The sequence below is a fragment of the Podarcis muralis genome, chromosome 1, assembly GCF_964188315.1.
Source record: "Podarcis muralis chromosome 1, rPodMur119.hap1.1, whole genome shotgun sequence".
NCBI classification, from domain to species: domain Eukaryota; kingdom Metazoa; phylum Chordata; class Lepidosauria; order Squamata; family Lacertidae; genus Podarcis; species Podarcis muralis.
Genome location: NC_135655.1, coordinates 62,790,870 through 62,818,110, shown reverse-complemented (window position 1 = coordinate 62,818,110; position 27,241 = coordinate 62,790,870). Strand labels below are relative to the sequence as shown.

Sequence of the window (27,241 nt, the reverse complement as noted above, 5' to 3'; positions counted from 1 at the left end):
TAATTGAAAAAATTGGAGACAGTTGGAAGTTGCAGAGCCAGGACAAACTAAAAAACAAGGTGCGAGATTGGTTACATTATGCTCAAATTCAAGAGGTTTTTAAAATGGATAAAAAAGTTGGTTTCCAGGAGGAGAAATCGAAACTAGAGACAGAATTGTTAGAACCAAAGACCAGGATTTTATCTAGAATGTATAACTTGCTGCTTATGTGGAACACACAGGACGAGATAGTTAAATCTGCTATGATAAAATGGGCACAGGATGTTGGACATAATATTATGTTTGAAGACTGGGAAAGGTTATGGAACACCGGAATGAAATTCACGGCATGTAGTGCCTTGAAGGAAAACATTATGAAAATGATATACCGGTGGTACATGACCCCAGTCAAGCTAGCTAAGATACATCACCTGTCTGACAACAAATGTTGGAAGTGTAAGGAAGCAGAGGGGACTTTCTTCCATCTCTGGTGGACCTGCCCAAAAGTGAAGGCCTTCTGGGAAATGATTTATAATGAATTGAAAAAGGTATTTAGGTATACCTTTCCCAAGAAACCAGAGGCCTTCCTGCTGGGCATGGTGGACCAGAAAATGTCAAAGAAAGACAGAACTTTGTTTATGTATGCTAGCACAGCAGCAAGAATACTCATTGCAAAGAGCTGGAAGACACAAGATTTGCCCACGCTGGAGGAATGGCAGACACAGTTGATGGACTATATGGAGATAGCTGAACTGACCGGCAGAATCCGAGATCTGGATAAAGAAACAATTGAGGAGGACTGGAAAAAATTTAAAGATTATTTGCAAAAATATTACAAGCTGTATGAATCTTAAGACAGTGCATGATAAGGAAATGTTATGCTTTAGCAATTATGGTTAAGTAAATTGTAAAATAAGTGACAAAAGAGAAAAGGAGACAATTTGAATCGAACATGTTATGTTTATTTTAAAGGTATTGAAATTGAGATATAATATATTGAATTTGGGTACATAACATTTGAAAGTTACAATAAGGTACGAAATAAGGTAACAAAATGCTGACATTGTTAATCTAAAGAACGCAGAACCGGAAGGGGTGGGGAAGTCCAAGTTGTTTTTTGTTTGTTTTTGTTGTTAAAAAAAAAAGGAAAAATTTGTTTCTTGCAATCATTTTATTTGTTTGTAACTTGTAAAACTATGGAAAGAAACGCAATAAAAAATTTAAAAAAAAGAAAAAAGAAAAAAAGAAACATTCCCTAACACTACTTCATACACACATTCCAGGTATGAAGCCTGACACTGGAAATAAGCTCTAAATGGGTTTTCATATATTCTAGATCAGAAAAGGAGCCCCATTTTTATGAGCACCCCTTCTTTAAGACATTCCCTATTATGGACTGTTGAACATCCATGCTATGTAATGTCCATTTGCAAGTGAAACCTTCTTGTTCCAACAGGCTTTTAGGAACCAACTGCTTTTAATGGAAGGGTTAGTATCATGCTGTTTTTAATGTAATCATTTGTCCGTTTAAAACAGATTTTATATGTGTATATAGTTTTAATTCTATCACAGTTCAATTGTTTTTTAAATTATTGTTTTGTCTATATTTTTAGCAATTCTCATTTTTATTTGTAAGCTGCCTTCAGTCCTGTCAGGGGAAAAGGCAAGGTATTAATAAATACTACTACTACTACTACTACTACACTGTCAATAAGCCACCACTGCAAAGGCAGTTACCAGCTTTGGAACAAGGAAAGATATTAAAAGAGCTTCAAACTGTGATTAATACCCTAGCTTGTTCAGAAGCTGATAACCATAGTTTCCCAGTTGAGACAAAACAGAAACTTATGGTTAATTAAAGACTTCCTGGTTTGAAGGGAAGAACAAAGGGGATGTGTGCATGGAAAAAAAGGTGTGTTCGTATCTCAGTTTATTAAGCTGAGATATAATTGTTTAGCAGGACTAGAATCTAGTAAGCCAATTGTTTTTAAAGCTGATATGTTATAATTCTCTGACTTGCAAATAGCTCCAAACAAATAAATAATTTGAAAACTAGCACTAAGAAACAAAGTATCACAAAGTGCAATATATATGTTTGGTCATGAGTATCTATACTAGTTGAGGTAATTCCGCCTCTTCTCTTCAGACACTGGGAAACCATGTTCTGATATAGAGCTATAGGACCTCTTACAAAGTAATTCAGCATTCTCAGGGTTCTATAGGGGACCTCTAGCAAGAGAGAGGCAGTTCTGATTACATTAAACCTCAGTCTTGTAAGTTCTGGCTGATGGCAGCATAAATCGCTGTCAAATTCCACTACTACAACCAACAGGAAAATTTGATATAAATTTTTTTAAGAGGCTTGCATGATTCACAACGCAGTACTATATAGTCATTTTGCAGTGTTTCTCCGAGAGTTACTCAAAGAAGGAAAGAAAAAGGCAATTTCAAGATGATGAGGAAAAAACCTTGAACAGCAACTAAACTAACATTATATCCAGAGTTACTTCCATAATATAAACAAGTTCTAAACTTTGGCACAGCCACTATTTGGGGGGGGGGCAGGGGATAGGTGCCCAACAAAAAGTGCATGCATCCTAGTCCCTCCTAATTTGGATTGCATGGAGGTGGGGAAAAGGTTGCATATATTATTTATTGAACTAGTTCAGGGTTTCCCAAACTTGGGTCTCCAGCTGTTTTTGGACCACATCCGTGACCACTGGTCCTGCTAACTAGGGATGATGGGAGTTGTAGTCCAGCCCTGAACTAGAGACATGATGTACACCATGGATGAGGAACAGATGCAAGGCCAAATGCAACCTTCCAGACTTCCCTATCTTGCTGTTTGGACTCAGCCCAGGCCATGCCCCTTACTGGCCCTGCTTTGTGCCCCCTTGCATGTTTCTGCCTGGTTGGAATATGTCCTTGAACTCAGATAAAGTTTCTTGTCTGCTTGGTTGAAAGACCAAGGTAGTACTCACTTTTGCCTCTGGCCCTGATCACTACTGGTGGTTGCCACAAGGTTACTCAGAAAGGCACGCGAAACGTGGACTGGAAAAGGTTCCACACACATTTTACACCACCACTGACCTATGGCCCTTTCTTTTAGAAATGATTAAAATTGCGATGCACCCCTCAAGGCTTTCTTCCTGGTTATTCACACAATGATTTGTAAGGTCAACTACACAAACCAGTTTTGAAAGACAAGTATTACTAGGCGACAAGTTGAAGAGACAGTTCTGCACAATGTAGACATCTGGCCTGCAATTATTTCTTCCAAACTGAGGCCACAGAAAGATTTCAAAAGCCAATGTACTGAACATGCACATAGAGAGGCACAAAGTTGGATTGTAGGTGTTCCCTCTTGCATGTCTGGGTTTGTATTCTAAATTTTACACACACACAAATCAGAATTCATTTTGTTGCAGTAAACTTAATTTCACCTTGAACCAAAGCACACACATTTTAGGCAGTCAATATATATGATGAATTTATTTCCTCCTTCATCTAAGGTATGATTTCATTTCCAACTGAGTATATTATAACAACTTGACTCCACTGTGTAGGATCTGCGTAGATTTCTCATCCTTTCTAGTTTGCAATGATACTAACATAAGTGCTAGATTGCAGGCACCTTTTATAACCTTTCACTTTCAGTGGCTGTAAGAGGGTTTATTTGTAATATATATTGCAACTGACAGAATTCTATTTTGCTCTGGAATCTTTGCAGCAATTCCGAACTTGTAGGCTTCCCCCGAATGCACGTCAAAGGATTCCTACCCACACACTGAATACCTAATAGGGCCTGACCCATTTCCTTTTCTTATTAAAACAGCACTGCATCTTTAATGAAGACCACAGCTAGAAAAAAAAGAAGGGCTAAGCTTGCTCAAAAATTATGAGTCTTTAAACTCCAGGAAAAACCCAAAGCATTCCATGCCGTAACAAATCCACATACAGCATTAATAACCAATTTGGGTGTAAACAGTATGCTATATGACTCTGCCATTCTCAAAAGATGGGAAAATCAACAGCTAACACAGGTTTTTGAGCAAGAAGTCCGAGACTAGACAGAATCTGAGCAGTGAGAGCAGACACTGACTAGAGGCCTGGATCAGCTGGCCTGAAGCTTGGGCAGGGGCCATCTGGGGTGGAGTTGTGGGAGTAAGGTCCTACTACTTCTCTTCGAGGGAAATCTTGTGTTCAGAGTCTGGGTACAGGTGGGTCCTGACCTATACAGCCAATTGGAAGCTGAAGAAGCCCCACCAGACGTTTGGCTTCCAAAAGAACGTTTGCAAACCGGAACACTCACTTCTGGGTTTGCGGCGTTCGGGAGCCAAAACGTTCGACTGCTAAGGTGTTCATCAACCAAGGTATGGCTGTACTAGATCAGGGGTAGGCAACCTAAGGCCTGTGGGCCAGATGAGGCCCAATCGCCTTCTCAATCCGGCCCATGGACGGTCCGGGAATCAGCATGTTTTTACATGAGTAGAATGTGTCCTTTAATTTAAAATGCACCTCTGGGTTATTTTGGGGGCATAGGAATTCATTCATTTCTCCCCCCCCCCCCAATATAGTCCGGCCCACCACATGGTCTGAGGGACAGTGGACTGGCCCACGGCTGAAAAAGGTTGCTGACCCCTGTACTAGATTAATGACTTGCCTCTGATAGTGTGAGCTTCCCCTTTAGGGGCGGGGTGGGAACTAATTAGGGTGCTCCTTCCCTGGAGACTTATGGTCTCTAACTGATTTTGGCTGTGAGACCTGGAAGATCTGCTTTCTACCTTGCAGGCCCTGACTGACTCCATATAAAGCTGAGGCTACTGAAGAAAGACTTGGGTTGGGGAATTGTTTAGGGGTTTTCGTTGGGGGCAGGGTTGTTGCAGTTTTTGATATTTTTTTATATATTTTTGCAAAAACTTTATTAGTTTTTACAATATCAATGACAAACAAAAACATAAAACAAACAAAACATAACAAACATAAATCATAACCTTATTGAAAATAACAGTTATTTACTTTGTAAAACGACTTCCTCGTTTCCCCTTAGTTGAATTTCATTGCATATCCTTATTACGGTTTCCCAAATCCCAATTTTAATACCCTTTAAATTAAACATTAACATCTTTAAATCTTCTCCTTCTTGTATTAAACACATTATTTTATCAGTTAACATAGATACAATCCTAAGCCCTTTAAGTATCTGGACACTATTTCCAGTTATTCTAGCTTAACAAATTTAACTAAATAATCATTAAATTTCTTCCATTCTTCGTGATGTTCCTCCTCCTTCTGGTCGCGGACTCTTCCGGTTAGATCGGCTAGCTCCATACAATCCATCATCTTCATCTGCCATTCTTCTACTGTTGGTAATTCTTGAGTTTTCCACTTTTTAGCTAACAAAATACGAGCCGCAGTTGTGGCATACAAAAATAGATTAACATCTTTCTTGGGCAATTCCGAACCTGTTATTCTCTGGCTTCTCCTCAGATCGTATAAATCTTTCGCCTTTTGCAGGTTTTGATATTACTTGTTTGTATCTTTATTTTAGATCTTATTATGGATTATGTGGAAATTGTTTGGTTTGGTTGTGTACTTTTTGATGTTTTTATTTTTTTTTATGTTGCAATTTTTCATTTTTTTCATGTTGTAAGCCACCTTAAGCATGGTTTAACTATGGAAAGGCAGCATACAAATAACATTATGTATGTATTATGTAATACTTTGGGGAACAGTGAGATGTGGAGGGCCATACATATGATCCTTAAGCACCCTCTCCAAGGTATGCTGATGATATCCAACTCTCTTTTTTCTGAAACATCGGAACTGGGACTGACTTAGAAGGCCCTGAACCAGTGCCTGGAATCAGTGGTGGGGTGGAGTGGATGAATCCTAGCAAGACAGAGGCTCTGCGGGTGAGTGATTCCTAGGTCTAGGAAGTCAGTAAGTTGCCTTCCCTGGATGGGGTTATACTCTCTCTGAAGGTGCAAGTGCATCGTTTGAGGTTGCTCTTGGCTCCAGCTGTCACTGGAGGCTCAGGTATCCTTAATGGTTAGGAGTGACTTTTATGGCCATTCCTGGATCAGGATAGCTTGACCATGGTTGTCCATGCATTGGTAACCTCATGACTGGATTATTGCAATGTGCTCTATGTCGGATTATCTTTGGATCTGGTCCAGAGGCTGCAGCTAGTGTAGAATGCGGTGGCTAGGTTGCCTCTGGGGACAAACTACTGCCAGTATACAGTGTTCCCATTGTTCTAGGGGCATTTTGCGACTGGGAATTTCATTAGCGCGAGCAGTTTCTGAGCTCTGGGCACAGTACTGTGCCTAACACTTCAGATTAAAACTGTGTAGAAGGAAAGGAGGACCTTTTCCTGCCTCCTCACTTCCAGCTATTCTCTGAAGACTGAAGAAGAGACCCTCTTAAGAATATTAGTGGGGTGGGCAGGGGAAGGACTAGACCATGTGAAAAAATTAACGTAATATTTTAGCTGCAGTTCCTTCATTTTCAGCTTTGTATTTGTGTTATAAAAAAGTGAGCCTAGACATTCCGTTGTTGTGCCCATAACCTAGGTTTAAGGGGCCATTTAGCTCCTAGCTTTCATATCTCAGTTTCTGACAGTATATAATACCCTACTTGCAGGATTTGCAGTGGCTGCCAATCTGCTACCAGGCCAAATTCAAAGTGTTGGTAATAACACATGAGGCCCTCTAGAGATCAGGACCAGGTTACTTAAGACAACAAGTTATCCCTTATATTTCCAGTACAACAGAAGGGGAAGAAAGAACTTTTGTGGAGTTGCTCTTCACTTTGCAGGAGAGCTCCTCCTGTAGCTTCCAAAGACCTCAGAAGCTCACACTGCAGTAACTTGGAGCAGGGCTTTTAGCGTGGCTGCTCTTGTTTTGTGGAATATCATTCCTGTTGAGACACAACAGGCGGCCACTGTCTGCACATTCCAGAAACAACCAAATACATATTTACAGGCTTTCCCAACTGGATACATGGAACTTTGCCATGAGCATCTATTTGCTTGGTTTCCTTTTTGTTTTAATTGCATTTGCTAGTTTTTTGTTTTGTTTATGTTTTTTCCAGTGTACACGGCCTTGAGACAGTTGTAGAGGTGATTAATAAATCAATAAATAATAAAAGTAATATACTTATTTTACAAAACTTATAAATTATTTATTGCATTTTAAAAACTGACCTTCAGCCTAAAGACTCCCACGGTGGTGATTAGCTGAAGTATACATGGCTGTAACAACAGTAACTCAAGGCACTAAATTCAAATTATACTGTATATACGCGCGCACGCACACACACACACAAAAGCAAGCGCGCGCGCGCACACACACACACACACACACATGCAAGTTGGGGCATGTAATTCTGCTTTCAAAATTCTACCTGTAATGTGTATATATTCTACCAGAGCAAACTATCTGGTGTAAATTTGTATCATTAATTTTATTTTATTATCATAGAACCAAAGAGTTTCAGAGTTGGAAAGGCCCCCAGGGGTCATGCAAACACATGCATGTGTGCACACTCTTATGCTATTAACATATTAGACCTGAAATGAATTGTACTCACGGGTGAGATTCAGAAAGCCGCTGAGCTAGTTGATAGGCTGTGGGATCTCTGTCAAGAGCATATATTTTAATATCTGCTGCCTCTTGCATAAGCGCCTTGGTATGGCCTCCTGCTCCAAATGTCATATCAAGAATACACTGAGAGGTAGAAAAATAATAACCTTGTTATTTTACTTAATAGTGCAGGGGGGAATTAAAGTTTAGCATCCATCTCTGCTTATTAACCTTTAAATTGTTGATCATATTTACCCAAACATTATGCGTATATTTGCATTTTGAGATCAACATCAGCAGTCCTTAGGTTCCTAAATGGAAAACATAACTCACAGAAAAACCATTTGCCATCAGTCCACACCCTTGAAGATGTCTTAACTTCCAAAAGAAGTGGAAAAGAAACTTCACCATTCAGAGGTCATGTTTGATCGCTGTGGTAGGTCAAACAATTTGCTATTGGCCACAATAGTCCCAACAGGACCACTGCAATCTGCTCTATGTGGAGTGTCGTCTGAATGAGGCTTGGAAACTTCGACTGATGCAAAATGCAGCTGTCAGGATGCTAATGAGACCAGAAGGTTTGAGCACAATAATATTTTTGCACTGACAACTATGGTGGTTACACAAAGCACTGGTATTAACCTTCAAGGCATTAAACAGTGTGGAACACAATTACCTTAAGAAAGGGCGGGCAACTGGATTTGGCTGCCAAGCGAGATGCAGAAGTGGTCCACCCTCTGTGGTCCACTTTTGACAGGTAAGTGGGGCTGCCTACCTGCCAGCTGCTTGATATCATTATGACATCTGGTGTGGGGTAAGTGGGTGTGACTGGGGAAAACCAGTCTCACATGTCAAATTAGGATTGCTGGCAGGTATAGTTTGGTCCACAAACCAGAAGTTCCCTTCTCTTGAGTTTTAGAATCACCTGTACTGTATTCCAAGATCTGCACCAGATATCCTGCTCAGGTGTCCATCCATGTAATAGGTTAAGATGCTGAGCATCCAAGACAGGGTCTTCTCATTGGTAACACTGCAGCTGAGGAATTCTCTTCTAATTAACATTCATTTGGTCTCTACAGTACTAGGATTCAAGATGGCCTTATAAACTTAGCTTTGTAATATTGAGCTTCCTTAAGATAATGTGTCATACATTTCCTGCAGTTCTATAGTTCTACTTGTGCATTGCCTTGTGAGGGATACTTATAAAGAACTTAATATATATTGTATAAAAGAGTAAGTAGATAACTTTCTAGGACACTCCTAGATGCTACTATGAAAAGTTAATTATTAACAAGTTCCTGTGTCCAGATTATACATATTAATTTAAGCATTTTCCTAGGACTGCCAATCCAATAGTACATGCATATTAACTGTATTTTTAAAATGTACAGTGGTGCCTCGCAAGACGAAATTAATCCGTTCTGTGAGTCTCTTCGTGTTGTGGTTTTTTCGTCTTGCGAAGCACGGCTATTAGCGGCTTAGCGGCTATTAATGGCTTAGCGGCTTTAAGAAAAAGGAAACAAACTCGCAAGAACTCGCAAGACGTTTCGTCTTGCGAAGCAAGCCCATAGGGAAATTCGTCTTGCGGAACGACTCAAAAAACGGAAAACCCTTTCGTCTAGCGAGTTTTTCGTCTTGCGAGGCATTCGTCTTGCGGGGCACCACTGTATTTCACAAACTAGGCAATTAAAGAACATGAACTGACCTGGAGACATGAAATTGAGTTGCTCACAATGCCATAATGCGCATGTATTTCTTTAAAGACTGACTTAAAAAAGTCAACTTGTGCTAAAAACAACTCAAGAGAAGCAATCCTCAAGTTGCAATTGCTGAATAATATCAGGTTTTGCACTTCTTTTTTCCAGCTATTACTTCACTAAGTGATACCAATATTGCATATGGAGATGTTCTGCTTTGGTAATTTCACATGCTCTGCCATTTATCAACAGCTCTGTTCTACTGGCCTGATGCTTTGTTTTAATATAGCATAATTGAAGAAACAGCTGAAAGGTAATTTGCTAAAAGAAAACCCCAGCAGAATATAGATACAGAAAATAGATTCACTATAGTGAAAAACAGAGTTGTTCTCATGTGGATCACATATTTGTATGGCTTTTATGCTCTGCTATTCAATCTTATCAAACCCGTTTTCCCATTTTCTTACTATGTTTTTGTAACAAAATATGTCATCATGCTGCAGTTTGCATGGCCGCTGATAGGTGGCCATGCCAACTTCAGTGTGATGACGGAACAGCAGGCAGGAGGCAGAGACAGGTAGGTAAGCAAGCAAGCAAGCGGCGTGGGTGACCCAGATGAACTGCAGAGGAACAGCCAGGACAGGGCAGGGTAGTTCCCCATCAACCATCCTGATCTGTTGTCATTGTGTCGCTGCCGCTTTGGCCACAGCAGCATCAGAGGCCAAGGATGAAGAAAGTGACAACAAGGCAGGACAGTGGGGAGATGCCATGACAGGCAAGCACTCTCCCTGTTGCTACCATTGCTGATTGCTTATGGGAGACAACTCGTGAGCCGGCTGGCAGTGAATGGGCAAGTGGGAGGCCTGTGCAGATCTTCCCATGTCCCTCCCCCCATCTCTCCTTTGTCCACCAGGGCAGGGTTTAAGGATCTGTGAAGGGATGGAGGGGAGTTGGGTGAGATTAAGGGAGGGGGTAGAAACGCGGGTGGTGCTGTGGGTTAAACCACAGAGCCTAGGGCTTGCCGTTTGGAAGATCAGCAGTTCAAATCCCCGCCATGGGGTGAGCTCCCGTTGCTCTGTCCCTGCTCCTGCCAACCTAGCAGTTCGAAAGCACGAAATGCAAGTAGATAAATAGGTACCGCTCCGGCGGGAAGGTAAACGGCGTTTCCATGTGCTGCTTTGGTTTGCCAGAAGCGGCTTACTCATGCTGGCCACATGACCCGGAAGCTGTACGCCGGCTCCCTCAGCCAATAAAGCAAGATGAGTGCCGCAACCCCACGACTGGACCTAACAGTCAGGGGTCCCTTTACCTTTAAAGGAGGGGGTGGCAAAGAGGTGAGGGTGGCATGAGAGGAGGGGCAGGAGCCCCTAGTACGTGAAGCTTAAGAACAGGCACATCTCCCCAGAGCAAGGGTGGCTAAACTCTTTTGACCCTAAAGATGGTCAGGTATACCTTTGAGGCTACAGGTCAGTGGTAGATGTGGTGGATGTATGTGTGCATGTACACATATGCTATGTATACATTACACGTAGTGACCTCACACATACAGGACACACACACGAGACAACCAGGCCCACAGCACTCAATCACACACACATGCATACCCTGTCACACACAAACATACGTAAACACAGGTGCACATGCATACATACAACCAGCCCTTCCCACTCGAGCCCGGAGGTGAAGGTGGGTGGGAACACTGCCTTTTTACTTTGAACATTATGATCTGTGAAAAGCAAAGACAGCGTTTCTCCACACCCCTGCTTCAGAGCAGGGGCAAGTGGAAATGCTGCCTTTTACTCTTAAACAGGCAGGCATTATCTTTCCGCTGCTTAGCACTAAGATTGGAAAAGAAATATAACTTTGTCTGTTCTTAATTGAAGGTTTCTAAAGTTAAATATGGGACGCGGGTGGCGCTGTGGGTAAAAGCCTCAGCGCCTAGGGTTTGCCGATCAAAAGGTCGGCGGTTCGAATCCCCGGGGCGGGGTGCGCTCCCGTTGTTCGGTCCCAGCGCCTGCCAACCTAGCAGTTCGAAAGCACCCCCGGGTGCAAGTAGATAAATAGGGACTGCTTACTAGCGGGAAGGTAAACAGCGTTTCCGTGTGCGGCTCTGGCTCGCCAGAGCAGCGATGTCACGCTGGCCACGTGACCCGGAAGTGTCTGCGGACAGCGCTGGCTCCCAGCCTATAGAGTGAGATGAGCGCACAACCCTAGAGTCTGGCAAGACTGGCCCGTATGGGCAGGGGTACCTTTACCTTTACCTTAAAGTTAAATATGTAACTTGGATTTCAGGAAAGCCCAGAGGAACAGTATTCTATAGCTAGCTACAGTAATGGGAAAAGGAGCCCAAGATGGGTGGGAGTTTCTATGTATTGCCTAAGTGGCAACTATAAACAATTCCAACAAAGTAAAAATCAGAGCGCTCTGAATAGGCCATTACAGAATTCATTCAACGTTCAAGAGCACAAAAAACAGATCATTAGTTTGGGCATACTTCACACACCTTGCCTGCCCCCCCCCCCGTTTTTCCCCCTTTTTTTGGAGGGGGGGGATAATTCTGTACAACTAGATGACATTTTATCCCCATGGTCCTGTAAATACCAGAAAAGATTATTATACGACCACTTCCTGCAATGAGTCACACTTCTATAGTTAAGTTATGATGCCCTGGTACAGTTTCTCATAGGAATTTTATAATCAGTTTGTGACTGTACATTTTTGAAAGTATTCAAGTTTCTCATGATAGCCACAGAAAAATAAAGCATTCCAATGCTGCTTCCCCCCACCCCAAATTTAGTGATACATCTATGGAAGTCCATCACCTTAAGTTTGCATTTAAAGAAGAGATAATGATCTTCACTTTGAAATTATATTACTGGTTTAAATCACTTTGTCATGTTTTTCAACAGTATGTCTCAATATTTACTTTTCTAGAATTAATGTATTCTTGTCACTATTTTTTCCACCTTTTAACAAGATTAGATAGAAAAAAATACGGAAAAATATTTTGTTCCATTAGATCTCTGGCTGTACTGAATAAAAGCATAAATCGCACAATGCAAGAGTATTAAAACTGATCTTTAGATAATCATTCTTATTAATGACTTTTGTTCCTACAGTGTAGTAAGATTTTTTAATTTTCCTTTTCGGTGAGGTCTGCAATGATGGCTTAGGCTACAGTCCTACACACACCCTGGATGTGGATGGATGGATGGATGGGGAGTGGAGTTAGGCTCTTGTGTGCCACACTCACTGCTGGTGGAAAGGAGAGCCACTGGGCTTGGGAGGGCACCACTGCAGTGGAGGTCCCAGCTTGTTCTAAGCTATTGCTGGTAGTAAGCAGCGGAAAGGCCCCCAGAATGAATGTAGCTAGGTGGGCCACAAGGTGCCAGAGGTATTGAATGCACTGGATCCTAAAGCCCCACAATGTTTCAACCTTTCACCTATGCCAGCCTGGAGATGGAATAGTGAAATAAAACCTCACAGACCTTCTGCCTTGCTAGCAAGAACCAGTAGGACTTCTGATATTGCTCCATGTCTCTCCAGCCCTCTCATTAGGATTGCTTTGCCCACTTCCTTTCATTGATCACACATTACAAGATGCCGCCTGAGAAGCTTATATTTCTCTGTCATCGCTTTGGGGCCTTTGCTTTTCCACCTCGCAAAATGCAAAGGGTATGATCCAGACCTGCTGTTCTTTGAATGGAAAGTCTTCTCCATTCATGGAAGAGAACTGGATCCAGCAGAATTTCCTGCAGGCAGACAGAGAGGGGAGACTATCTTGACTATCAGCTCACCCAAAGTTCCTACTACACCCTCCCACTGTTTCAAGGGGTCTCCCAATCCTCTAGAACAGGTGAATGGGGAGCATAGGGGAAACCAGTGAAACGTGTTTGCTCCTCTTCCATTTTCAACTAGTCCACACAACTCTGGATCCAACAAAATGTGTGTGGGTGCAAATGTTTACAAACCTATTGATCACAATATATATTAATGGTATAATATTTCATAGCCTAGACACCTGCAGTCCAATAAATGGCTGGCTGGTTCCAATCAATAGGAAACTCACCTACATATATACACAAGTTCTTGACATTCACTGCCCCATTAGGATTACAGCTCACAATACTGCAGTGACAACAAAAGCTCTCTCAGGGTAAGCCTATCCCTTCTGGCATCTCACACCCACATAACATGGGTTTCCAGCTCATCAAACCTCCCTTGCCTGCTCAGTTCCCTCCTGTCAATAATGCACAGTCCCAGTGTAATGCCTACCCCAGCAAGGTGTAATAGTGCTAGATTTGTGAAGAGAGAAACATAATATATGGATATAGTAAGAAAGAGGAGGAAAATGGTGGGGAGTTAATGCAACAGAGTAGCTGAAGAAGTACATGCAGTGAGGAAAGGCTGAAGATTGAAGAGGGGAGAAGCAACCAAGGAGAGAAGCCAAGAGAAGGAAAAAGAGACAAAGAGTGAGCAAAAGTAACATAATGAATGAACTGTGACAGAAATTGCTATTTCACTAGCAACAGTTAATTGGCACCATGATACATAATCAGTGGTGGATGGGGATGAGTCATTCATATTTTCTTATCGTTTATGCATTGCTATTAGTAAACAATGTAATCCATTTTTAACTATATATAACCACCCCCACCCCCGGATTCCAGAGTGATTACCAATTTGCCCTCCCTATCCTTGATGTGTACAACTTGGAAGGTTCGCCCCATTCCTACTTGACTCCTCCTTTCTTCAGCTCCATGTCACCACCTGTTCCCTCCCACCTTTCAGGTACCTACATTGTGCCACTTCCTTCAACCACCTGTATTGACTTACTTCCCTTATTTCAATTTTCTCAAGCCTCCTTTACCACCTAACCATTTCTTCAAATTCTTCTCTTACTCCACTAATTATTATGCACCATCCTTGTGAGCCTTTATCCCTGGTCTTCCTGTTCCTTAAGTTTCTGTCCATCTCTGGATATCTTCCAAGTCCTTGGGCTGTACATGCGTTTGGTCTGAATCCCAGACAATTGCAAATAAACATGCTTTGCCGCCGCTCCATAGCAGCTAATCAGTGTCAGGGGCTCCCCCACTACAAGCACAATACTTTTGAGAACCCAGCAAAAGATCCCAAGGGTCTGAAGTACTGATGGAAAGTTTGTTTAGAGGATCTGTCAGAATTAAGAACAGCAGGAGTTCCGGTTTGGTATCTTTAAAGCTGTGATCCAATGCAGTTATTTCAAGAGGCATAATGTATCTCACATTTAGTAGCTGTACCAGCAGATTTTGAATAGTCTTCAAATACAGCCCCACGTTCAGCTCATTATAGTAATACCAGCATACATATGCCCGTGGTCAGAACAGCATTTCTCAGAATATGGTGCCGCTGTCATATCAACCCAAACTGGTAAAGGCCCTTCTGGTTATGGGCCACCTGAGTCTGCAGGAGCACAGGCAACTCTAGGAGCAAACTGCAGGCACAATCCTATTATCCTCCACAAGGAATAAGAATATTACCCACTCCAAGTTCTCATGACCTTATGTGCTTTGGGATGTTTACCCTAACCCACCATTAATGATCTAAAGCCCCCTTTCAGAAAATCTCCCACTACATCTCAATGCCACCATAGTGTCCATATTCCAAATCTCTGAGCAACCACTTATAGCAGTTTTATGCAGATGTTGAGTAGCACAAAACAGCTCCTCCAAGCAGTGCAGGAAGCTATGATGGTCAAAAGCCAGGCAACAGGGTCCATTTCCTGGTATAGGTAATCAGCCTGGTTCTCAGACCAGGTCAGAAGTCAGACCAAACATTTTCCATCTCATTGTCAGACACTGTTGGGCAGCTGCCTACAAAGAACTCATTCTTCTTGCATTTATCTATGCTATATACTTATGTAAGGAGAAAATCCGCAGGAAGGGAAAAGCTATAAAGACAAACCAAACAAATCAATGCAATGCTATATATTTCATTTTCCCTCCATTTTACAAAGATCATTGGTGTTACTAGGATGAGTCATCCTATCTAAACTCTGCAAATGTTTGGTCTTACTATTTAGTCTTACTGTTCAAAACCCTACTTCTTCACAGCAGAAATCGCCTCTTGCTGCAACAAACTTGTTTTTAGTCAGCTTTAGACCATAAACTCTAAGTACATGAAAATTAAAAGATTGAAGTAGTCTACGTTTTTCATGACTGACGGTGCACTGAGAGCCATGACTTGTTGTGGCTTTCTCATTCTATGTAGTCACAACTCATATATCATTTTATATGGCCAATACACACACACACACACACACACACACACACACACTTACTTAGTTATCAGTTTATGTGATCTAGACAGATTGACAAGTGAAATATAAAAAGCTAGAAACGACATTGTTTGATGTGCCCAACAAATCTGTCTGCCATGGGAATCTCCACATACACACATCAAATTGGCTTCATATTTATGGCTTTTGGTTAAATCCAGCTTGAGCTTTTTTTCTTTTTTAAAAGAAGGTCTCCATTCTCTCGCACAACATCTGTTACATTAGAAATAAAAGGGAACAAAATTCTAAAGAACCTGTAGTTCTGCTCCATCCCCACAGCCCAATTGTGAGTAAAATATATTTCTACTACACTCATTCTCTAAAAGATCATCACATTTATAAAGTCAACCTCATCAGATCCAGAAAGTGCGGGAAACTTGCTGTACAAAAATGTGATCATGGAAGTGAAACTAATTATGAAGCGGTTACAATGCATTTTTGTGGGGAATTAAATATATGAATCACCGTGGACCCACGTGTGGGTGAACAACAAAAAGAAATGGCCTGGATTCAAAAAGAGAGGATTCCCTGGATTCCCTGCAGGAGAGTGGGCTTTGCACACTCTCCTGCAGGGGGAGATTTCCAGTAGCTGATATTAAACTCTCAAAAATCAAATCACAACTTGTGCAGCAGTACAGTGTTAGGAATATAGGTTAAAACAAAAAAAAATTCCTTCCAGTAGCACCTTAAAGACCAACTAAGTTAGTTCTTGGTATGAGCTTTCGTGTGCATGCACACTTCTTCAGATACACATGCACACGAAAGCTCATACCAAGAACTAACTTAGTTGGTCTTTAAGGTGCTACTGGAAGGAATTTTTTTTGTTTTGACTATGGCAGACCAACACGGCTACCTATCTGTAACAGGAATATAGGTTGTTAGACTTTTCTTATCCCACTTCTTTCTACCCCCCTTTTAAGGAACAGACCACATACTGCTAATAAAGTTAGAACGCTTTACTTACAGATTCACAGGTCTGATACATGCATTATTCCATGCAGCTGCAAGGAGAAACACAGGGAGAATATTGTTGGGTAGAAAATACAGAATATAGTTCCAAACATGTGCTGTAAGCTCAGGAACACGATGGTTACATGATGCAAGGGGGGGGGGGGGGTGAGAGAAGATTCACTTACTCTCCAGAAGAAGAGGGGGCATGACTTAACTGAGTCCTTCTAGCAATTCAGCACTGTGGTCCTTAACGCTTCATGCACTAACTAAGCAGCCTCATGTTTGCTAGCTGTATTGACTGCAAACTCCCACAATTTTGAAATACTAGTATGAGAGATTTGTTCAATCATCTGTCTCTAAGACAGAGCCTTCTATGCTTGGACCCACATCTCCAAACATCAACCACTGCAAGCAGAAGGCTGAAGCAAGAAAGGTACCTGCCAAATACAAGGGACTTCCATGCTGTAAAAATGTACGGAAAACATCACTAACTTGAAGGGGGGTGGGAGTGGGCGTAGCTCCACAGACGAAGCAGCACCACACAGGCACATGAAGATAAACCAGGATTACAAGGTCTCTGGACTATATTTATTCTTTAACTCTTACTACAACTCTACAATTTTATGATTCTTATCAGTAATTTGCAATGTAATTTCTATATATTTCTTTGAATGCTTGCTTGCAATGTGCTCCTCTCACCCAGGAAAACAGAATGCACATCTTAGTTAAAGTTAGATTTCAAAAAGAAACACACACACACACACACTCTTTACATGTTAAGTCAGAGTTGAGCATAAGGTAGCTCTGGACAACTGGTAGATCTCTGGGTGCCTTTCAGAACATCACCAAAGATTTCTGACTCCCAGCTGCTTAACAAGAGTAGCAATGAACCTACAACTCCCTTTCCTCCCAGATCCCAAATTACATTGCTGAATGAAGAAAGGTTGGGGTAACCAGAGGGGAAATTGTGTGTGGGAGGATTATGAACCCATATCAAGTGCTGATACGAAAAATAAATAAATCTTGGGATTAAATTTCACTAATTGTAAGAATATGATCTTTTCAACAGATTCTGCTTGGTGGATTTCAAGACCCTAGTAAAACAAACAAACAAACAAACAAACCCAAAGTAGATCCCACAAGTCTGAAGTCTGTCGTTTCATCTGGTAAGTGGAGTAGTTCTAAAGTAAGATCCGAAGAGGGAGGAGTGTAATGTGAGGAGCAAGTTCAAGGGAGGGGTGGGCAGGAAGGGCTCACAAATACCTAGATCTGGCCCTATTCACAAACACTTCTCCATCTTAAAGAAGCTCATCATATTTTGTTACCTGAGATACAGGCAAAAAAACCCAAACACCCCCAAAAGCCCACCATCACAGACAACAATCTACCACCTTCTCTTTGTAACTAATTACTTTGTTCTAACAGGAGCTTCATAATCCCAATACCTCATGGAAAACATGTGAGAGGGCATTAAAATCTGACCTAACATTCTGAAAAGGTAGAAGAAGCCCAAGTCAGATGAGAAGACATCCTTACACTAATAGTGGTCCTGAGCAACAACATACCCCAGAATACGGTAACAAAACCTGTAAGATAAAATTTAAGTCTAAATAATTGAAAAGGTGCTACAGAATTATACAACGCAATAGTCAAAAAGTCATCCCCGTCCTATTAATGAATTGCCCTCATTTTCTATCCATCATTAGCCACTTTTACAGTTGACTGCAGCATATTGCAAAGAGAATGCAGCAGAAATAATCAACAAACATACCCTTAAATTAACATGTCATGATGTGCAGTTTTATTTAAAAAGAACTATTCTATAATGATCTCTTTTTGACGAAAACCTTAATTGATTTGTTCCTGCTGTTCTCTGCAGGTTGTTTTGCTATTCTGCACCCAAAAATTAACAAAATTGCTTACACCAGTTTAATTTCAGGGAGCAATCCAAAATATCAGTGTCAACTGCAGAATGGCTTATTATGGCAACAATCAATCTATTTAAAGGAGACTAATGGAAGCAGTATCACTTTTCGTCTGACACACACATGGAGTCTTTTTCCTGTCAACTCAAGTTCAAGCTTGGACTCAATTTACAACTCAGCCGAGTACAACATACACAAAGCTATCATGGCATAAATCTCATCAGCCTATGATAATGTATTGCTTTGGAACACTCAAATCGTGATTGTAAATAGTAGGCTCTCTGTTGAACGATAAATACAACAAACGAAAAAACAGACTAGAACCAATATATGTTCTTCTTTAATCTGCATTTTAAAGCAATATTGTCATAAGTCAGCTACAAGCACAGTAATTAGGATGATAATTTAATACACATTGTTCAAAGCATGAATTATCTTTTCAAAATATTTAGAAAAGGTTTTTGGCCAAAACTGAATGAAATCATCAGATTACAGTCAGGCTATTGATTCAACTACAGTGGTACCTCTGGTTACATACTTAATTCGTTCCGGAGATCTGTTCTTAACCTGAAGCACCACTTTAGCTAATGGGGCCTCCTGCTGCTGCGGCACTGCTGCCGCCCGATTTCTGTTCTCATCCTGAAGCAAAGTTCTTAACCTGAGGTACTATTTTTGGGTTAGCGGAGTCTGTAACCTGAAGCATATGTAATCTGAAGCGTATGTAACCCGAGGTACCACTGTATGTTATGATCCAAATTAAAGTAGCAGGGGAGCAGATTAGATTATTATGTTAGTAGTTGTGACATGTAATGCAAAGTGAACTAGCTTGAATATATGGGGGAAATTTAAAAGAGACCCAGTTTAAGCCATTGCACAGTAGTAATTTTGTATAAACAGTATTTGTAGAAGAATTTGACCAGCACAAACGAAACACTGCTACAAATATACGATCTCAGGCATTATACCTTTATACCTGCAACAGATTGCCACCATCTATCTATGAGAAAACCAAACAATAGCATGGGACAATCTAGTGCTGTCACTGTCCCAGGAATAAGCAAACTCGGAATGCTATGCTTATTCTCAGAGATTATTAAACACAACAGTTCTCTTTCTTTCCATAAATAATAAATCTAGGAAAAAATTGTTGATGGGTTGATTGCATCAAACACAGCAACACTTAATGACTACAAAATAATACATTTTGACAAGGGGCACACAGATGATTAGCATGTTTTAAACCTTTTCACAGTGAAGTTCTATATATGACTATATATTACATGGAGTTCAATACAGCTTCCTCCAGATAAGTGGGCATAGGATTGCAGCATCAGCAAGGATCGGGTTCTCATTTCTATATGCTGCTTCTCAAGCAGCATTTTGAGGTTGCGTGCAGATGTACCTGAAGCACCAGGATGTGTTCTGCTTCTCTATACCTTTGCTGCTATACTAACCTGCATGCAGGGGTTGTCAACCTGGTCCCTACCGCCCACCAGTGGGCGTTTCAGGATTATCGGTGGGCAGTAGGGGATTCTACAGCACAAGCTGAATCCTCCTTCCATCGAGCACTGGTGGGCAGTAGGGAAATTTTACCTTCAAGAATGATGCATTAGTGGGTGGTAGGTATAAAAAGGTTGACTACCTCTGCTAGAGCAAACATTGTGCCCCAGACATTGGGCTTCAAGTGAGTTGTGCACTTTGCTTCTGTTTATCCACTGCTTAGGGACGCGGGTGGCGCTGTGGGTAAAAGCCTCAGCGCCTAGGGCTTGCCGATCGAAAGGTCGGCGGTTCGAATCCCCGCGGCGGGGTGCGCTCCCGTCTTTCGGTCCCAGTGCCTGCCAACCTAGCAGTTCGAAAGCACCTTCGGGTGCAAGTAGATAAATAGGGACCGCTTACTGGCGGGAAGGTAAACGGCGTTTCCGTGTGCTGCGCTGGCTCGCCAGATGCAGCTTTGTCACGCTGGCCACGTGACCCGGAAGTGTCTGTGGACAGCGCTGGCCCTCGGCCTCTTGAGTGAGATGGGCGCACAACCCCAGAGTCTGTCAAGACTGGCCCGTACGGGCAGGGGTACCTTTACCTTTTTTATCCACTGCTTGGAATAGTTATCTGCTTAAACATATATTTTGTTATTTAGTCGTGTCTGACTCTTCGTGACCCCATGGACCAGAGCACGCCAGGCACTCCTGCCTTCCACTGCCTCCCGCAGTTCGGTCAAACTCATGTTAGTAGCTTCGAGAACACTGTCCAACCATCTTATCCTCTGTCGTCCCCTTCCCCTTGTGCCCTATATTTAGAGTTATTTATATATTTAGACATGTTTTATCGTTGCTATTCTTTCTAAAGGGGCGTGTCCTCTTTGTTTTTTAGGTTTTGAAAACTGTTACAGCAAGGGAAGGAGAACACTTCCACAGCAGTTTCATCGCTGCTGTCATGTCTTTATGCACTCCACTGTTAAAAACTACTTTAATAACGCATTAACTAATATTATAAAAAGTGGGAATAGGTGCTTCAGAAAATTCTAAGACAGCCTGTGGTGCACACAGATATCCCCACTCCTCTGGCTTGGGTAATTTGACCCCATTAATGCAAACAAATTTAATCTGACAACAAAGATTGGTTGTCTATTCCCAAATTCCAATGGTACCACTTCAGAAATGCAGATAGCTCTGCTGCAGAGCAACACAAATAGCCTCTGCTTTCTACCCCACATCATATCATCATGGTAATTCACAGCGAAGAGGGCATAGGAGGACACAAGGCAGGAAGATGCTAAATTAACAATAACTTCAAGCTAAGACTCAAGTGATTTACATTGAGCAAGATTGTGGAAATAATCAGGCAAGCTACCCAGATTCAAGGATTTTGCTTTTGTAAAAGCAAAAAGCAATTGGTAGAAATGGAGACTCTTAAATAAATAGCACTGATCTCAGGCTGAACAATACTAATAAATGTAGGGAAGTTGTTTTTTTTAAATGACTGATGTTTTAATGTATTTTTAATCTCCTGTTGGAAGCCGCCCAGAGTGGCTGGGGAAACCCAGCTAGTTGGGTGGGGTATAATTAATTAAATAACAACATCAACAACAACAACAACAAATTCTAAGCATTATACATGAGTAAAATACATAGCTCACTGCAGAATAGTGGTGTATTCAGACACAACCTTGTTGCAAGAGTTTCCCAGATTTTTTAGTTAGTTGGTTTCAACACTGTATTCACACCGTGTGTGATCTTCCATTGCGATGACCTCAAAAAAACACATTTCACAGCAATCATAGCAGTGGGCGGGACTTGACAATTATGGTTTACTCCTCTTCCTCTTGGCCACATGGTTCCCTCTCACCCCTACTACCTATTCTGCACATGCACACAGTTGAATAAAGTGTACTCGTAATGCAATTCTATGTCTATGCAGAAGTAAGACCTGTTGACTTCAATGGGATTTACTGCATGGCAAGAGAGGTTAGGGTTGTACCCCAGGTCTACAGTAGGGCATTTTATCTTATTAGCCACCAGACATTTGGTTAATTAATCGGGTAAACTTGAATAACTTTAAATATGGATAGAATGGAAGATTTTAGCATGAAAATATCATTTTTATTTTTAGCCATGTTTTTCGGGAATTGGGGAGTCTTCCAGCAAGACGTCCTCTTCTTCTCCTCCCCCCCAAATCTGCTCTGCAGGGGAAAGTTCCATTGCACAAGAAGAGGTTTGTTGCATCAATACAGTGAAAATGTACCCAATACAGTGAAAATGTACAGGCAAGCTCAAATCTAACAGTAAAAGTCAGGCTCACTCCAAACTGCATGTTTTTCCTTAGGATGCAGACAAACTTGGATAACAACTGGGTTTTTTATTTTCACATATGGGATATCAACCATCATTTGGTTCCCTGTTCTCAGCAGCCATAGGCACGACCAGCACAGCTCCTAACAGAGCCTGATTTGAATGTCTGTTACACAGTCCATCTTCAGCCTGTAGCCAGATGCAGGCTACAAGAGCTTCATCATCTGCAAATTTCTCTCTCTCTCTCTCTCTCTCCATCCTGGTGCGCATGTGTTTAACCATCTAGCCTCATGAAGAGCTCTGGGTATCTCAAAAGCTATTTAGTGACATTTTGATTGGCCTTATAAAAGTATTGTCCTAATGGGTTTTTGAAATAGTTGAGATGGGTCGGAACAATGGCCTGTTAGAGGCAGTTCTACACCACCACCAAAGAAGTCATCAACAGCTTTCTTAGTTCAAACAACTCGCACTGAATTTCAGCGTCTTACACGCAGAAGCACTTCATCTCGTCCCATGAAGCAACAAGCCGCTCCCACACAGAATTCTTTCTGCCTCCCTTCCTGCTTCTCTGACAGGGTGCCTAGACACTGATAAGGTGCAGAATATATAAAAACAGGCAAACGAATAGGCCCAGATGCTGATCAAAGAGACCAACAGTCTCTTGAAGCAGACAAGAGGCTCCCTCTTATATCTGGTGAAAGCAGAGCCTGTCTTCCACTTCTGTCTGGGGAAGCCCTGAACTGGGGTCGCTAAACACAGTTGGCTGGTTCAGAAGCCCAGCACGATTAACCCTACAATAGCATGAAGGGGAGAAGATCACATATAAATCTGCCTGCGCTAACATGCAATGTGGTTGATTGCTGTATTAGCATCTGCACAGCTACCCTGCTTTACAGCAGTACAATACATTTAGTGGGTGCGTTGGAGGCAAAAGCAAATTGCTCAGATTACTCAGCACCTTGTCAAACACAAGATGTTGCACTGGGAAAATAAAATGCACAAAAAAATATGTTTAACTCAAAACAACTACATACCACGCTTCAAATAACAATTAAAAAGGAACACCTGCAAAAATCAGTTAACATTTGATGTCCACAAAACAAGACTACCACAGAAAACCTAACTTGGCAGGACCATCGAAACATAACTACTACCTTGTTTTTTCTTCTAGTTTTCCCAACACATGTTTTTGTTATTGTACATTTCAGAAATGTGTGTGCAGATTTAAACTGAGGCAACCATGTCTCTCGAGAGGAGAAAAGCTACTATGAAGTGAACACTACATATATACTACATTTTTCAGTAATTAGAAATACAATGCTTCTGAGGAAGAGAGGATTTAATGACCTCTGATACACTGAAATTCGAGATGCTCATATTCTCATTTAGGATGCAGGTACAATACACCAATACATAATTAAAGAACATGAAGTTATTGTGATTTATATTTATGTGAGGTCGGTTTTACAAAATGGAGAGTATTTCAAGCTCATAGGGAAATTAATCTTATTTTAATTTCTTACCCCAGATTAATTTATTACTGTTGAAGCTCAAATTTCTCACCAGTATATGATTATAACACAACTACCAGCATACTACCTACTGGAAAAAATTAAATCCACAAACTAACTGTCCAATGAAAAATTAATCTGTGTAAAACCCTATAATATAGCACGCATACAATGTATATTAAATAATGATGGCATGCCACATGTTTTTCCAAATACAGCAATGGGAATAACTTATAAAAAATATTCACAATTGAGCAGTGGTTTTCAAAAAATTAAAATACATGAAACAAAAAAGGGTTGTTCTCAATATAATTTTGGTGACTTGTTTTGAAATAGTCTCTGAGGAAAATCACATCAAATTATGAACTGTCAGCAATAGTCTGAATAAACCAGAAACTACAGTCAGGATTGAAGAATAATGAATCAGAAGCTAATGAAGAAGGCAGAGCTAGAGAACAAGCCAGGAGTCAGAAATGAAGAGCAATTAGGAACAGAGCATAAACCAAAAGACAGAATTGGAGAAAAACATCAGGAGTCATGACCAAGGAGAATAGAAACTAGAAACACAAGTTATGCCAGAACCAGCAGCTAGCTTGGGTGAAGTTAGGACTGAGAACCGTAAGTGACCACATGTGACACTGCTTAGCAGCTCCCCAAACTTCCCTGAGCTTGCCATTTGAGACAGTAGTCAGCAGTTTCTAACAGTCATTTATCAAACATGTTTGAAATTAAGTGCATATCAACACACTATTTTGAATTATGTGGATTTTTTTTTTAACTTCAGGTATGCTTCAGCCACAATTTACATTCTCGACTCTATTTATTAAGGAAGAGGGAAGGGAAGTTCTATCGAGCAGCCTGAAGTTCTTATAGTAACTTTGTTGGATACTGTCCACTCATTGTTTTGGGAGTACCAGTTTTAAAAACGAAGAATGTAAGCGAGTGTGAGAGATGAACAACACGGCACAGTTAGGTGTAAGTTTACTACCTGTATTGTTCTATTTTATCAATATTTCCAGTAGTATAAACACATCTAATTCTTTCAGCCCTCCATCATTACCTGCAAGAATAAGGTAAGGGTAAGAATAAGCTTTGGCCACCTGATGAGAAGAGAAGACTCCCTGGAAAAGACCCTGATGTTGTGAAAGATGGAGGGCACAAGGAGAAGGGGACGACAAAGGACGAGATGGTTGGACAGTGTTCTCGAAGCTACCAGCATGAGTTTGACCAAACTGCGGGAGGCAGTGGAAGACAGGAGTGCCTGGCGTGCTCTGGTCCATGGGGACACAAAGAGTCGGACACGACTAAACAACTAAACAACAACAACAAAATCATCCCAGAAGAAAATTCTCACTCATTTGTAGTTGCGTATTTGGAAAGAATAGGATGCAATATTAGACACAGAACCAAACCCTGAAAGAGTTCTAAAAGATCTCCAAAGGTAATATCGTGCACGTCCTTATTCTCCTTACAATACATGCTTAGAAGTTACTTGTGCCGACCCTTCATTTAAAACAAATAAACTGAGCTATTTTAAGAAAGGCAAATGGGATGAGTCCTGTTTCACTTTCCATATCAGAATCTTCTCAGTGCAAAGGCCTGGTACTCCAGGGTTTCTGTGACAGCACCTCAGAGCAACACAAAGGAACATTTGATGCTAATTTTACACCATCTAATTTGTCAGCCCTTGCGTAGAAAAATAAAGTCCCTCTTTTATCAGCATTTTCCCAGCAGCAGAACTCCAAACATGACATCACTCACACTCAAGAAGTAATCCTGAGATATTTATTAGGCCTCCTTATTTAATGGGAATCTTTTCAGTATGGCTGAGGTCCATGGAGATGCCATATTACTCATCTTCAAGGATCGTCAGGGTTTGCCTGAGCTTTTCTTAATATAGGATTTTCAGGCTCCCCAACCTCCCACCTGCAACAGACTTTATCTTTAACTTAAAATCAAATCTTCTTAAATTATACAACCTCCCAGTTCTCAAATAGTAAAATTTGTTCGTTTTCTTGCATAATCAATCCATTATTTAATTCCGTGTTCATAAAATCTGAACTTTATATCCAACAGCCAGTTTGGTGAAGCTTTTGGCGTGTCACACTTCGACCTGGTATGGTATGCCTACTGGATTCAAATCTATGTTCTACCATAAAGATCAGCACAATTCTATACATGTCTGATCAAAAGCAAGCCCCACCAAGCTTACTTGGGCTTAATCCCAGGTAAATATAAAATCGAACTGCACTCCAAGCAATTTACAACCTCCACACACAATCGCTCGGCCTAACCTCCCTTAAAGGGCAGTTGTCCCTCCCCCTCAAATGTAATTATTAAAGTTTTTAAACAATGTACATGAACATGAACATACAAACGCAAAGTATGTTTTCCTGTTTTAATACCATGATGATGAAGCAACACAATCCACAGGTTAATTCATATCCAAGTAATCCCTCCACAATGTCCTATGATACAGTGCGTGTAGGCGAGGAACTATATGCAGACAGATGCCAACAACAACAAGCTGCAACAGATTTTCAAACAGTCACAAGACTCTTTGTTGGTTTTGCTTAAGTACAGTCCGGACAGCAGAACAGAATTTCACTGTGTTTGGAAAATAACCAGATCGTAAGGCTTAGAAGTAAAAAGAAAAAACAAAGTTATAATTTTGTCTCATGACATCACAAGAGAATGTTTATCGCCTGCTGATACAAGCAGCCACTCTGGTGTTTTATAGCCTAAGTAATCACTTGGTCCATGAACAATTACTTATGCCCAGACAAACACTTTTATCAGCTTACAGCTATGGACTCTAATTGAGCCAGTATAAACTTGAACTCTATAGATTCCTTATATAAAAGGGGGATTGAATTCTCAGAATGTAAAGTGGAAGTCAACGTTGCACAACCAAACGGGACTTCTTCCTCTTCCTCTCCCCTCCCCCCCCAACAGCCCTCTATGCATCCCTCATATTTGCTTAATTAGATTTAAGGAGTGTGCAAGAGGCTGCAAGGAAGAAGTAAACTGCTCATGCACAAGCACACAAATGCTGTCAGATTCAACCTGAAACCTTTATTGCTTTGCATTCCAACAATGCTTATTTTTATTTGTATAGATTTATAAGCCACCTTTCCCAAGGTAGATGAAATGCTGTTTTGGAAGATTCACAGTTATGCGTCTGAACAAAGTTGCCATTGACTTGTATTATCTTCTTAAGACAGTTGGTAAATGCACAAGGCCTACAGTTCCTCATCCATATATGGCAGCAATTGTTTTTACTTATTGCAGCTGTTCCTTTATTAATTTTATGAAGTACAAGATGAATTCAGAATGCATATTAATCCTGTTATTTCATAGTAGAGAATTTTGGAATTTATCACATTCTACGATACAAGCAGATTCAAGGTGGCTTACAAAGATAAAATATATGCAACAGCCAAAACTAAAAACGAATCTGATAAAGCAAACAGCAGTAAAACTGAACCATG

General features: G+C 41.0%; 1 protein-coding gene across 8 annotated transcripts in view; it reads right to left on the bottom strand.

Moving 5' to 3' along the window:
• Positions 1-27,241, bottom strand: part of METTL15 (methyltransferase 15, mitochondrial 12S rRNA N4-cytidine) — a 98,525-nt gene that overhangs the window by 43,571 nt on the left and 27,713 nt on the right. For 6 of the 8 annotated variants that reach the window (XM_077929813.1, XM_077929822.1, XM_077929803.1 and 3 more), the window contains one exon: positions 7,573-7,709. In XM_077929813.1, coding sequence (XP_077785939.1) covers positions 7,573-7,709 — 137 coding nt within the window. Of the gene's footprint in view, positions 1-7,572; positions 7,710-12,750; positions 12,955-16,542; positions 16,580-27,241 lie in introns of those variants that run through there. The other 2 variants (XM_077929840.1, XM_077929833.1) reach the window with 2 other exon arrangements.